Source organism: Pomacea canaliculata, linkage group LG9, assembly GCF_003073045.1.
Source record: "Pomacea canaliculata isolate SZHN2017 linkage group LG9, ASM307304v1, whole genome shotgun sequence".
Lineage (NCBI taxonomy): Eukaryota > Metazoa > Mollusca > Gastropoda > Architaenioglossa > Ampullariidae > Pomacea > Pomacea canaliculata.
The window spans coordinates 3503717-3519159 of NC_037598.1; the positions used below are offsets into that span (position 1 = coordinate 3503717).

Consider the following 15443-nt stretch of genomic DNA (forward strand, 5'->3'; position numbering starts at 1 on the left):
AAGATTTTGCAAGATGAGTAATATTTATGTCACATAGTATTGCAGTGAGTATTGTTCACCTTAATCCTGGATAGGATTTTGCTATTGATAAGTAACAATGTTTACATCACATAGTCTTGCAATGCACATTGTTGACTAAATCCTTTTATATGTCTCACAGGAAAGTAAGATACGTGTCACTCTTTTGACCAGATCAACACAGTATCGACAAATTTTAAATCAAGATCAGGTAACCGAGTTTACAAAATCTCAAACACAAGCAAACAATTCTTATCAGAGAGTTAATTTTCCTGTTAATCAAATGCAAGCAGAAAAAGCATGACCAAGAGAAAACAAAAAAGAAAAGCATGATGATATATGAGTTTTATTTTAACATTTAAATAAATGAATTCGAATTTACATGCTTGAAGTCATGGTTCCTAGAATGAAAGCAGACTGGTTGATCCTCCTTCTACAACCCTTCTCAGTTACAAACTGATTTTTGGGGGATTTTAGCATGTTTTAATAGGGTTAGGGAGGTTTTTCTGTACTTTTTCATTCTATACCCACAAGCAGTCCACATTTCACATTTTTAAGGCATGATGAGTACAGCAAGGGGATTATCATACTACCCTGTACACCTGATGTGGCTGCAACAGACCCTCTCCAGCCATTGCTGCTGTTGCTGTGACAATCCTGATGCAGAAAATGTTGAGCTAGCTGTTTACCTCTTGGAGTTGTACTCTGTTCATGTACATCCTCATTTCATTTAATCATAATCAAAGGATGATAGCTAAGGAAAATTTATCGCTCAAGATGAAACAACTTTTCTATGAGATACTAATAATTTCTGTTTCAGCTTTTGCGATCACTTCAAACTGATGTCGAGATGGAGGTTCAGCAGGTAGACTTTAACAGGTAAGACAGTGAGCCAGTTGTGCCTGAGGACATTTGTAATGAGGTTCCTATGTGTAAAGAGCTCATTTGAAGCAGCAATAGATTGCACTGTTGGTGCAGAATTTTCATAAGTCATGAAGTGCGTGTTAACAATCAACATTCTTCTCATGCAATCAGCAAAAAATACAAATATATTTTAAAATATTAAAAGAATGAGGAGACTGTAGATTAGAAAGATGTGTCATAAGGCATGGTCCCCTATATAAAAAGCAAGGACCAAGCTGCATCAAGCACCCCTTGTGCAGTCATGAAGGGCTCATACAGGGGCGATAATTTTAAATGTGTAATATTGTTTATTGGAGTTTTGTAGAATAAAAGTCCAGTGATAACTGCAATTGAATGATAATACTTTTGAGTACTACTCTATGTCATCTCATGTATGTGTTTCAACATAAATGTGTTAAAGCTAGAATATTTATGATTCTAATCAAAGACTTACATAGGTGCTTAAATTTCTCCACATAAGCTAAATTATGATACTACAGTAAGATACACTTTCCAGCTAAAGAGAGAAGGGGGGGAATTGGTGTTTTACGCCGTGTCAGCAACTAAGGCTATATTACGGCAAGCAGCCAGCCCTGTAAACAGATGCCACGTGCAGAGAAAGATCAGCGTGCCCGAGACGAGAAATGAACTCAGGGCAGCCAACCTTCACTGTATTGGTGACAGGCGCTAACAGCGCTAACCGGTTGCGCCACCGGACCGCTCTAGCTAAAGAGAGAAAGGAAAATAATGAAGAAAAGGAAAATAAGAATATCCACTGACCACCATACAGTATAACAATTTATATTGACATCAAAGTATTTGCTCAAAAATGTACACGGGCCAAAAGTTTACAATGCATTAAAGCATTCATCTGCAACCTTTAAATCATTAAGTCCCAGCATATTGAGAGAAAGAGGAAAAGCTAGAGAAAAAAGCTTTGCTACCTAGAAACTGACCTGAGTTTTTAAGCCATTTTCTGGATCATAACAAATAGGACACTTTACACAACTCTTATATTTCAAATGCACTTTTAGCACAAAGAATGTTTAATCTCAGCCAAATAATTGTGGAGTTTTTCACAAAACAGTTGCATGCAAAAATAGACTTTCTCTTTCTCGTTTTTGCCATTTGGTCACAGCACATGGTCAGTAAAAGTCCAGACAGACTGATCAATGTATGTTTATTCACTGTTGGTAACAAATAGCTTTAAGTCAAGATAACCCATACATGATTCAATTTCGCATTCTTATGTGCTGGCTGATTTGCAAAGGACCTTTACATTTTCTTTCAAGATGAAGTTCAGACGTAAATTGAGGAAGAAACGTTTCACTATTTTGTTCACAGAGCAAGGTCTATGATATGAGCAGATAAATGACTACTTATAGACAAGAGACTGAGGCAAGAACAGGTAGACTTTAGGCAGGGAAAATCATGCACAGACCAAATCGCTACACTACGAAATATTATCGAACAGTCCATCGAATGGCAGTCGCCATATACATAACTTTTGTGGATTTTGAAAAGTCCTTTGACTCAGTAGACAGGGAAACCATCTGGAAACTGATGCAGCACTACGGATTTCCACCAAAGTTCATTGCCATCATCCAACAGCTGTATGAGGACTTGACATGCCAGGTGATCCACAACGGAAAGCTGACTGACCCCTTCGCAGCGAGGACTGCAGTGAGGCAAGGTTGTATGCTCTCACCGACAATCTTCCTGATCGTCATAGACTGGATCATGAGGAGAACAATGTCTAACAGCAACACGGGCGTTCAGTGGACCTTCGCCAGGCAACTTGAGGATCTGGACTTTGCGGATGACATCAGCCTGTTGTCCCACAAGCAGCAACACGCACAGACAAAGCTCACTCAGCTCTCAGAAGAAGCAGCAATGAATGGCCTGACCATCAACATCAAGAAGACAGAGGTAATGCGGGTCAACAACAAGCAAGGAGCCCCACTCCAACTACGTGGGTAATGTATTACAGAGTCTGACCGTTTCACCTACCTTGGCAGCATAGTCAACAAAGATGGAGGTACAGATGAAGATGTAAGAACCTGAATAAACAAAGCCAAACTTGCATTCCACACCCTACGACCTGTCTGGAACTCCAAGGCTTTGTCTTTACACACCAAGATCTACAACTAATTAAACACTAATGTAAAGTCAGTCCATCTATATGGACACCATCACCAACAAGATACAGACATTCGTCAATAGATGTCTGCACCGCATACTCGACATCAGATGGTCCGAGAAGATCTCCAATACAGATCTGTTGGAGAAAACCTACCAAAAACTTGCCAGCCAAGACATCAAGAAGAGGAAGTGGGGCTGGATTGGTCACACCTTACGAAAGCCAGCCGACAATTTAACAAGGCAAGCTTTGAGCTGGAACCCACAGGGGAGGCGCAATGCCCAATTGGAAAGGAACACCCAGAACCGGGTCCGATGGTGGGGTGTGGTTCCGGCCCTGTGATCCACTGGGGGCGAATAGAAACAAGAAGAAGTGAACAGCGAGAATGAGTTACAATTTTTAATCCGTGATCAGGTGAAATAGTGTAAAGATATACTCAGAGCAGTTGACTTTGACTGTACTTAGTAGTAATCTGATGTAGCAAATGCAATTTGTTTTGGGGCAAACAAAAAAATTCTTTTTACTTTGATACATTTTTCTTATCACAGAAGCACATCTTTATGGTTTAAACCAAAAAAGAATTGTTGATAACAGGTGCTTTACGCGTGTTTGTAAACTTGGGCTGTCTGGATGTCAAGGTTGCTCATGTGTGCACCAATGCTCATCCAGACTTTTATGTGTGTATGTGTGTTTTGAATGCACTTTGTAGTGTTTTATAAAGACATGATTCAGTCATGGATGACAGATTTTTTATTATTTCAGAACAGTACCATTCCTGAAGCAGATTGAGGTGAGATTTTTGTTTAAAGGTTTGAATGAATTTGACATTCATATCAACCACACAGAAGTATAGTTATTTTGGTTTCCATGTCTGTTCATTAGACAAAAATACTGATAGCTCCAGTGCTGGTAGAATAATTTCTCACCACCAAGATACTGGAAGAGGTGGTCAATCATTTTTAGAGAGTTAATACCCCAAACCCTAACTCCATCTTACTGGAAGCACTGTAATGAGAACAGCTCGGTTTAAAAAATCATCTCAGAAAGGACCTAGTTAATCAAACCAGAGAAAGGAGTGTGTCTGAACCAAAAATAGTCCAGCAAATTTATCTTTAGATACCAGTAGAGATTAGAAGTAAAGAAGGAACATCTGTATATGACTCATTCTTTATTGTTAGGTTGTTGGGTCAATACAACTGTATGGGTCATACAACTGGATTCGTGGAACATCTGTTTATGTGATTGGGGAAGGGGATAGCCAGATGGCTGAACCAATAGGAGTCAGCTAGATACATGTGACATAGTTTCCCCAGTCAGGCCAGCTTGATACGTGTGACTTACTTAATTTCCGCAATCAGTCAAGTTCTCAGAAATGGGTACCTGACTTCATAGAGCAGGGATGGCGAACCTATGGCACGCGTGCCCAAGGTGGCACGCGAAACGATTTTGTGCGGCACGCGACGACGCTGATGGATTTTTTTTAAATTTCAAATTATCATAAGCCTGCCCCAAGACTTCAAAATCTGTAGGTCAGGATAATAACGTTGAATAAATAAGTATTATTTTATAATGTATAATTTTATACTAAGCAGCTTTATTTTTTCCGCGCAGCAAACTTACTGGTTACTCTGGCTGTAGCACTTCGTTTCTATAGCGGCGTCATTAAGTAGACCGACTTGGCACGCAGCAATTTTTATTGCTTTGAAATTGAAATAATTGGCACTCGGACTGAAAAAGGTTCGCCATCCCTGTCATAGAGGATTATTGAAGGGAAGGAGAAAAAACGTGGACACTGCCTCACAAAAAATTCACCCCAAGAAAAGTGAGATCTCTAACACCTCACTCCCTGTTGATAAAAGATGTTAGGGGATGATGTTTATATATACTTAATTTAATCTGAGAATTGAAGATTTTTCCCTGGGATCTTTTTTTTTTTTTTTTTTAATACCAGCAGTCCGGTGGCGCAGCGGTTAGCGCCTGTCACCAATGCAGTGAAGGTTGGCTGCCCAGAGTTCATTTCTCGTCTCGGGCACGCTGTTCTTTCTCTGCACGTGGCATCTGTTTACAGGGCTGGCTGCTTGCCGTAATATAGCCTCAGTTGCTGGCACCACGTAAAATACCAACTCCCCACCCCCATCATTTTTTTACCCACCTGAAGGATTACAGACTGGTCATCTAAGGGTAACAGGTCTGCTCTCTGCAACCCCTACACCCCTAGGAAAAGAAGAAAAGAATCCTTTAAGTCTCTGACTTCAGTATCTTCTGTCTGACTGCGTGTCTTTGTTGCCATAAAAGTTCTCAGGTGAATAGGGCTTCAGCATCAGAAACTGATCACAGTGTACCTCAATACCATTTTGAATGGCATAATAACCATCTGTTGGAGCCTTTATAACACAGTACAGCACGAGAAACTGACAACAAACTACTACTACCGTGTACTATGGCTACGAATTAATTGTCTTTGGACAGTGAGGATGTGGTGACAGAGAGTGTGCATAAGTCTGTTGAGGGGCCTGGCTCCATTTTTTTGTTGTGTAGTACACAGCACATACTTGGTACAGCCTCTTTCACCCCTCTTCCCCATTTGCAGTACATAGTTTCTAAAATATTTCATCAAGGTTTTCCTCTATTAAATGCCTTTGCTCTGGATAATTTTCTATACCTTTTGCTGATGGGATGGCAAACAATTTGTAGACCGACCCATTAAAGTAACAGTGCACAGATTACTCGAGGAGTCATTTGTTGTCTTGACCTTGCTGGAATATTGGAGCTTGACATTGTCAGATTGGTGTCCCAGGGCGTACAGCTGTCCAGAGAGTCTGTCTCAAAAGAGAAAGGTTATGTCTTGTATGGGTTAATGGTGTTATGCTATGCTAACCCTACATGCTACAGGACATTTTAGAAAGGAAAGGTACAAATCTTACTGACTACTCATATAAATGAGCATGTGTTGCTCTCTCCCCATAAACTTTCCTTGATGTCTTTGCTTTCAGATCTCACACAACACTGACATCTTGATCGGCATGCATGGTGCAGGACTCACTCATATGCTTTTCCAGCCAGACTGGGGAGTTATATTTGAATTGTGAGTTGGGAGCACAGTCACCAAGAGGATGACAGCGGGTGTATCAAGAGTGTAGATTTGTACTGAGAAGAGCAAAATAATGGTTAAATATATTACTAGTAACAACAAAGCAGTAGTAATAACAGATATCATAGTAGTAAAAGCAGAGCATTTATATCACACAGCATCACAGCCAAAGCAGGTCACACTCTCTGCACTGAACAATGATAAACAAATGACATTAAAACACTGTGTAACACAACATGCTATGATACTTAAAACACAGGACAGTGTTAAGTCAGTAATTATTTCAGTGTTGACCAGTGTTGTGTCTTCCTGGAAGAATGCAATCTTAGTCAAATAAACAAGTTTAGTGTCTGCATTTAGTGTCTGCTTGAGAATAAACAGCCCAGACTTATACCATTACCCTTCAGCTTGCCTATGCTCTATCTTAGCTCTACACAGATTGGAGCACAAATGTTGGAGTACCTTATGTATGCTTGTTTGGATGAACCTGAATACACACAGCAGGAGCTTAAGTTTATTGGCAAAGGTTACCTACACATAGTTATGAAACATAGACATGTCCACATCTCAGAGACCATGCATAGTGTGAAAAACAGGTCAGTGCTGGGTAACGGGCTAACAGAACTGAATGCGGCAATGGTCTAGGTTAGAACGTGACGTGATTAACAAGTCAGTTCAGCACCCAATACAAGATATGGCTGTGTGCTACACATAACCAACTGAGCTTAGTCTGATGAAAGAACGTGAGACATGATTCAAAAGCCAAAGCAGCACCTAGCGCAAATTATGGTTTTGTATATGAGTGGGCTCAGTGACTGAGTAAATGGAAAAAGCATTGTCTGTGATCTTAACAGCACACAGATTTTTATTTGTCATGAAAAAAGACATGTAAATCACCAGCAACTATAGATGTGCCACTAAGAATGCTACAGTGCATAAACAGATCATGAAATTCTGATAAGAACATAACTGTCAGTAAATGTAGTCTTGTTTCTAGGTGGCATTCTGTATGGGCACATGATAAATAACTGGGTGGTAATGTAAGTCTTTGCAGCCCTATGCTCCTCGAGGAGTAACAAGGACTAAACTAATGTAAGTCTTAGGAAAACAAACTCGAATGATGTGTACAGAAATGAAAGATCAGTGCAAAACACAAGCTTCTGAACATCACAGTTATCCCACCACTGCAACGAACAAGAGGAAATGACTAGATACTGTAAACTACCACAGGGGAATGACTTTATACTGTAGTCAGGGGAATGACTATATACTGTAGTTTACTAGGGACAAATGACTGACAGACTACAAGCTTTTCTGGTTTGGCCATGCGACCCAGCACAATACTCTGTCTAAAACCCTGGTGCAGGATATCTGGAGGGAAGCCAACAGATGTCAGCACATAGACTAACTGTACCACGTAGCACATGCATACTGCATTCACCTATCAATGACCCCACAGTAGCAAGTGCTGATCTGTGCTGGTCATTCTGTAAAGATAAGAGGAATGAATGGGTCAAAGTTCAGAATTTGATAGCTTAAGCAAACCTGGGGAGTTAAGTTAAATTGCGTGAGCAGGTATAACAAAAAAGCTGAAGAAGTCACATGCATGTTTCTATAATGTTAATATTGTTACAATTGTATTTGAATTATTGTATAGCTGTGATTTGTATAATGGTATCTTGCAAGTTTATGTAAATAGAGTTTATTTTTACAGGTACAACTGTGAAGATGCTGGGTGTTATTTGGATTTATCTCGACTGCGGGGAATTAGGTACCTGACCTGGAAAAACAAACAGCTGCTGACTCAAGAAGATGAGGTTTTTATCTCTTCTTTGCCCACAGAACTTTAATTTCTTATTAATAACTGATATTTCTTTTTTATCTGCATGCTTGCATACACACATACACAAATGGACAAAATTTTGTTCAGTGGTCCAAAGTGACCAGCACTTCTCATTGGGGGGAGCATATGGATTGACTGGCAGCTGACATTCTTGTCTATTGTGGGCGATAGTCACCAGGTCATGTACAGGACGACCAATCTAGTCTTTGATGTTCATAAAACAGTTCTTTCTCTGGCCTCTGCAGCGTTGACTACCCTCTAAGGTGCCTTTGACAAGGTCTATTCTGACAGGACCTTGATCTTTTGACCCAACTTTTCTCCTGTCCTTCCTTTGGGGGATTTTAATGGGCACCACCCCCTGTGGGACAGTTCTCCGACTGACCCTACAAGAGAGTTTTGGGATCATTTTACCTGGAAAGTGATCTCTGCCTTCTAAATGATGGCTCATACGCTTTTTGTGGTCCATACAGCAGCACAGTGTCAGCCTTTGAATTGTCGATGGTTAATCCAACAGTACTATTAGATTTTAACTGGGCAAGACCTGTACGGCAGTGATGACTTTCTAATAATTCTACAATTTTTAACTAAACAGGAACTGTTGGACAGAAATTTTTATGATGGCAGATTGATGGCAGGTGGAACCTGCCTAGAGCACACTTGCCTGCCTTACAGGCCCTCAATACCACCTCTCCTCTCAGGCCCTAGTTTTAATTTAGAAACAAAGGAATTTATTGATGATCTCACCTTATGGGTGCATCCTATTAACTTTTTTTTACATTTGTTTTAACCAAAGTTGCTTCACAAACAATTCCTAAGTGAGGGTTTTGAAATAGCCGTCCATGTGTTCCATGGTTTAGTGCAGGGTGGCCCAGCATCCTCAGAAGAAGGCCCTGAAAATGTAATAAATTTGAAATGCAGTAGAGCTCAGGCTTGTTTTATTCTTAAACAGGTAAGGAAGCTTGCGTGGCTGGTTTTTCTCCTCATTATTCTCCCCTACCACCTCCCAAGCAGTGTGGGTGGCCATGAGGAAGATAAAGGGAAGATTTTAGGTAGGCTCAGTAGACCACCTGCGGGTTGGAGACTATGTCATCACAAAGGCACCGGACGTGGAATAGTTTCTAATTCTTTACCATCCACTGTTGCTCAAAACTCCTCCTTTTCTCACTATTCTTTTGAATTCCAGAGCCTGAAATCTGTCCAGGAGTCCTCTTGCTGTGACTTTTCTTGCAATAACTCTAAATAATACAACTTACTTTTCTGTATAAAGGAACTGCAGCAGGCCTTTCAGAAGTGCAAGACTCCGCAGCTGGCCTAGACAACATTCCTTATCAGCTGCTAACCCATCTTCCATGCGTCCCTCTTCTCCTCCTTTCAAACATTTTTAACTTTATTTGGGTGTCTGGCTGTTTTTCTTCCTTGTGGAGAGAGAATCATGGTGCCATCCCAAAACCTGGTAAGGATCTTTCTGATTCCAACTCTTACCATCCTATCGCTCCTACTAGTTGTCTGTGCAAAACTTCAGAATGCATAATGAATGCCTGGCATCTTAATTTCCAAGGTCTCCTCTCCAACCTGCAGTGTGGCTTCAGAAAATATTGCAGCACCTTGGATCACCTGGTTCATTTTGAAACTTTTGCCAGGTTTGCATTTGTGGCAAAGAACATGTTTAGAGGTGTTCTTTCACTTGAAGAAGGCGCACGACACTACCTGGAAGCAAGGTATTCTGTTGGACCTTTATGGCCTTGGCTTTTGGGGGTCATATGCCACTCTTCATCAAGAAATTTCTTTCACATCGCCTTTTTTCAGGTTTGTGTAGGATCTTTTCCAGAGATTCGTCTTGATCTCGCAGCCTTCATAAAAATGACAGCTGTGACCTCATCTTTCTTCAACACTTTCAGGAACTTCTCTCCAGCTATCCTGGTTTTTGTTCCATCTTCACAGATCATTCTAAAGTTCCAAACGGTGGCCCTGTAGCTGCAGCTGCAGTTTTGTCCTGCCAACCACAATAGGCTTCTTCAGCCCATCTTGCGGAAGGCTACTCTTACCGCATGTTCACTGCTCTTAGCACAAAATTTTTTTATTATTTCAGACTCCCTTTCTGCTCTCCAAGCTCTTCTTTCCAGTTGTTTTGACAACCCTCTCGTGATCCAACTTCACAAAATTCATGCGGCACTCATTCAAGGACATTGTTTTCATCTGGGCTCCTGGCCATGCTAATATCCCAGGCAATGTTCGAGCAGGCCAGGCCGCCAACACTGCATGTCAGTCCCCAGGCAAATTACAGTCACTGGTGTCATCAGACTGTAAATCTATGTTCTTGGCCTACATTCTGTCCATGTGGCAAAGCCACTGGGAAATCTAGGCCAAAATAAATTACATGCCATTCTTCCCTGTCTTTCTGACCCCTACCTTCATGTGGTCCTTTGCGGCAATAGGAGGTAGTTCTGACAAGACTGCGTTTAGGACACACATTTGCCATGCAGTCACATCTTTTACAAGGTGAACTGCCACCAATTTGTCCATGATGTCAAGGAAATTTTAGTGCTGCACATGTTTTAGTTACTTGTCCTGAACTCCAGAGTATCCAGCAGCAGTTTTTTTACAACAGCTTCTTTGTTTTTCTTGATTATATCTGTCCCACCTGGAGCTATTTTTACATTTTTAAGGATAGTGCTGTATCATGAGATTTAAGTTTTTAATGTTCGGATAGTTTTGGGTTTTGATTTGTTGGTGGCCTTTTGGGCCACAACCCTATTTTATACACTTTTCGTACGTTTTTAGATTATTTTTGCCCCTAAACTTTTTAAAATAAGATTACTTTTTTTCGCCGTGATATAGCCTTAGTTGCTGGCATGGTGTAAAACACACCCAACTAATCCTGTGGCAACACCACCGGGACACTCTGGGCCAAAATATGCTACATTCCATGATTCCATGCTGCCAAAAGAGTGCTGTGGCTGAAAAAGCCACCAACTAATCCAAACTTAAAACCAAAAACTATCAGGACATAAAAATCTTAAATCTAATGGTAGACCCTCTCCTTAAAAATGTTAAAAAAAAACAAAAAAAAAAACCTGCCAATGAGATGGACAGGAAAACAAAGAGTCAGCTGTAAAAAAAAATTTGCTGGTGGATACTCTGGAGTTTAGGACAAGTAATTAAAACAGGTACCACACTAAAAATTCCTTGACACCAAGGACAAACTTTACCCACTCTTACATTATTCTTGCTTCTTGTGTTGGCTTTTATTAAGATTTTGTGGTTTTATCACTTGGGGCTTTTGCCTCTAACATTTTATGCAGGGGTGGGCAGTTAATTTTCCCAAGGGGTCGCATGAGAAATTGGGATGGTTTTAGAGGGCCGGACTAATATAGTGAACTCAGTTTTACCCAATACTGTATATATAGTATATATACTGGCGGGCGGGCCGGTCAGAGACAGGAGGCGGGCCGGATCTGGCCCGCGGGCCGGCCTTTGCCCAGGTCTGATTTTATGGTAAGATTACTTTATGTCATTGTGATATAGCACTAATTGTAGAAATTGTATGTAGTAGAAATTAATACATCGTTGTGAAATATAGTTGTCAGTACATTCTTTCAGAAATATTGCTTTCAACGTGTTCATATTTGTGTCAACACATTATTGCCTGTAGTTAGTATATTTGTTTCTTTTGATACTGCTCACTTGATTATGAGGACATTTTGATTGACCTTAAGGGAAAAAATAAATTGCTGCATTTTCTGATTTCCAGGGCCATCATCCCACACTTGGGGCACATGCTAAGTTCACTAACTATGCTTTTGATGTGGATGAGTTTATGAGATTGGTTCGCCTAGGAGCTGCTTATGTTAAGCACCATCCGGCTTTCCATGCAGCACACACAGCCAGGTTCTTTTCCACGGAGCTTCAGCAGGAGAAACAGCATCAGGACTCCATCACCCTGCAAAAACAGTATCAACAGCATAAAGAAAATCATGGCATCTCTGGTTCTATACCACCTGAAAAACTGAATTCTTTTCCTCGGGACGATTTGTGAACTTGCTGTTTGCTGTTTGATAGGGAATGGTGGAAAAGATTGGAGTAGATAATTAAAATTACCTTTAGACTGAATGTGTGTGTGGTAAAACATAATTATCAAACAGTTTATTATGTGTAGTTGACACAAATCATGAAACTAAAAGATGGAAGCTGGCCAGTAAAAGAAATGTTTTCTGAAGTGAGAGAAGACAGGATTATTTTAGAGAATGTGTGTATAGTTGACTTCATGTAGAAGCGGTCTATACGGTAAAGGAAGCCTTGTGTGTAATACCTGAACAAAGTGAAGGAAGACTGTAACATCCGTGTATAATGTTCATGAAGAGAGTGAAGCAAAAGCGCTTGTTAAGGTAGGGTGTTCTGCTGACAGTGCTTTGTTCCCTCCACACTCTCCCACCCCTGTACAAGCCCAAGGGCTTGGTTGCTGTAAGGTGACTTTAGTTCTGATCACCCAAGTACGAGAGAAGTACCACTTTGTTGCTAGGTGTTTCAATCCCACTGGTAAGCAGCTCACATCACTCAACTCTTCTCTACCCCCACCATACGGAGTTAGGTGTTAGTAGGCTAGGTAGGTTAGAAACAGTAGTTGTATGTGAAAATCATGTCAATAAATCTAAGTCTTTGAACTTACCTGTGTGAGTATGTCACTGTGCAGGAGTGCAAGCGTGTTGTACGTGTGTCCTCATCGTGTGAATGAGGTGAACGAGTATCACTAGAGTTAAAGAGATTTGTATTGTCCGTAGTTGTGACACTGAGAACACACATGGAGATCCGTGGGGTTGAACGATGCACCGTAGAAAACACACATTTGTCTGGGAAAAAGCATTTGATTATTCCAAGGTGGGCTAAGTGCGGGTGTGTAGTAGATGGAAAAAGAACTACACAACGCAAAGTAGATTGGATAACACACTTGACGAAAGAGAATTTTAGCAGAAAATTCCCTTTGGGAACTTGCATCCTCTTCCCTGGAACACCAAAGAGGAACGGACTGATTGGCCCTAGGCTTGCAGTGTTAACCTAAGCAAGAAAGCAGATCAGTCCGGCTACAACTAAAATTAATGTATAACATTGAGGAAGACTGTAAATCCAGGTATAAAGTGAAGAAAGACTAACATCCGTATAAGGTGAAGGAAGACTGTAATATGAGAGGATGAAGTGGAGAGTGCATAGTTCTTGGGAAGGGGAGGGAGAGATTTTGTGAAAGAAGCTCATACAATTTATACTGCTTTTGCCATTATTTATACAGACACACACATGAAGCAATAAAAATAGAAGCTGTTGTTTATTATTGTATAGCTCACATTATCGTTAGTTTTCCTGTCCCTCATATGCTGGCCATGTCTCCTTGTTCTTATGCGCTAAGAGCATGCTCCTGAGGAATGTGAGTATGCGCTTTACAAATTTTGCATTTATTATTAGTATATCTGTTGTGAGAAGTCATGACACATGCACAAATAATAATAAATAAATTAAAAGTGCATGCGTTGATAACAATAAATCTGTGTGTGTGTGTGCAATAATAATGTATAACAGTTCTATGAGTATAAACAATGGGCTAGAGAGAAAGTCTATCGTGCATGCATGCATAGGTTACATGTTTGTTATTCGCAGATTAACATTTGCAGTCATCAGTGTGGTAAGAAGCTCTAATGTGCTGCATCTGATTATTTATGGATGCAGCGTGTAATGTACTGGTGGATTTTTCATCTGATTATTTATTGATGCGTTGTGTAGTGCACCTTTTTTCTATCAACAGCATAATCCTATTACATCATTTCAATGTATTGTATGAAATCAGAATTAATCATTCAATAATATGTGACCTTAAAATATTGACAGTTGCTTATTTATGAATGGAACCTCTTTTACAAAATCTGTATTACCTTTGCAAAAAGCAGTAAGACAGTAATATTCATTTATAAATTCTAATGTTAGCATGACATGATTATAGATGATAATTGAACATCCAGTATGGAGACAGTATTAAAAGACCATACTACTACTGTATCATCTTTTCCAAGTTTTAGGAGGAAAAGGTATATCTGATAGCTTTCACAAACCAGTTTAAACACAGCAAACATACTTTGTGAAACTTAATCAACTAATTTTAGAGAAAAAACACTGGATAATGAGAGAAGAATTCCCATTAACAGACCTGTTAAATTTGCATGCCTAGTGAAATCATGTGACAAGCTCTAGAAAAAAGGCATCAAGGATGTAAGGATTTTTTTTTCCCAGTACAGAGAAGAACACCATGAAGTGAATGATTGTGCTAGCTGTGAATTCTGAACAGTTGAGCTCAACGAACACAGGTGAAAAGCTATGTCTGCTGGGTAGAAGGGCAAGAAACCCTGAAGTGAAGAGAGTTGGTGTGTGGTAAAATAATGGGATTAACTTTATGTTACATAAGCACAACCCAAAGATGTCAAGAAGACAATGAAATGAAACTTAGAACCTTGTGTGTGACTATTAGTGTGTATAGGAAAGGGAGGGCTGTGGATGTGTGTGCATTGTATTAGTAAACAACAGTTAGCTTTCACAGGGTGGCGGGATAGACCAGTAAAGCATCTAAAATTACTGCTTAAATTTGATAGTCACTATATGGTGCCTCATCCTACAAGTCCTTTGTGTCAGGAGATTAAATTGTGGAAAAGGATCATTCATACAAGTTTCCAGTATGACATCGTCAATAGTGCATGTTGACTGACCAGGTAGCTAGTCCGCACGAGAGCCGCAGTGATGACTAAGCTGCTTCCTAGAGCTTAGTAGCCATTGTTGACTATTCTGAACTTGTAGCTAGCTAGTCAGCATCTGAGAATTCGATATTGTCAGATTTGTTCGTATCAAACATAGAAGATAAATCATATCATTTCATCTCAAGACTTATAACAAATGAGCCAGTGGTTTAATAGTTCCAAGATGTTATATTTCAATGGGAAACATTTATATATATATAAAATCCGCTGCCAGCTTCTATCTAGATTCAAGACAGCAATGAAGATAAGGATGCAGACAAACAAGTCATCAAGCAGATCACACAAGTGCGAAAGTTCTAAAACCAAAAGCCCAGGCTGTGACTACACAACAAACCTAGTGAACATCGAATAAAAAATGCATACAGAATGAAGCGCACTTCTCGAATTGTATGGGAAAAGTGAAGCTGTTAAGAAATATGGCTGTGACGTGGCAGTTGGCAGAACTGCAGCCAGATCCTCGTCCCTCGTCCATTGTGTTAGAATGTTACAGACTGCAGAGTTTTAACGTAAGTCGTATTTAATAAATTCTAATTAGATAAACCCTAGCTTGAGTAATATATATATTTACATAAAAGAAGTACACTTCACACTGTAGTAGATGGGCCGGTCCAAAGACATCCTCAGGCTGAACCCATCCCAAAGGGCCATACTTTGCCC

At 40.1% G+C, this 15443-nt stretch overlaps 1 protein-coding gene across 4 annotated transcripts in view; it reads left to right on the plus strand.

Moving 5' to 3' along the window:
• The window catches only part of LOC112572924 (EGF domain-specific O-linked N-acetylglucosamine transferase-like), a 47546-nt gene extending 33690 nt beyond the window's left edge, over positions 1-13856 (plus strand). For 2 of the 4 annotated variants that reach the window (XM_025252918.1, XM_025252919.1), the window contains exons 12-17: positions 161-229; positions 839-897; positions 3824-3851; positions 6055-6146; positions 7867-7969; positions 11747-13508. In XM_025252918.1, coding sequence (XP_025108703.1) covers positions 161-229; positions 839-897; positions 3824-3851; positions 6055-6146; positions 7867-7969; positions 11747-12031 — 636 coding nt within the window. In that variant the 3' untranslated portion in view covers positions 12032-13508. Of the gene's footprint in view, positions 1-160; positions 230-838; positions 898-3823; positions 3852-6054; positions 6147-7866; positions 7970-11746 lie in introns of all 4 variants that reach the window. The other 2 variants (XM_025252915.1, XM_025252917.1) reach the window with 1 other exon arrangement.
• The last annotated feature ends 1587 nt before the right edge of the window (positions 13857-15443 follow it).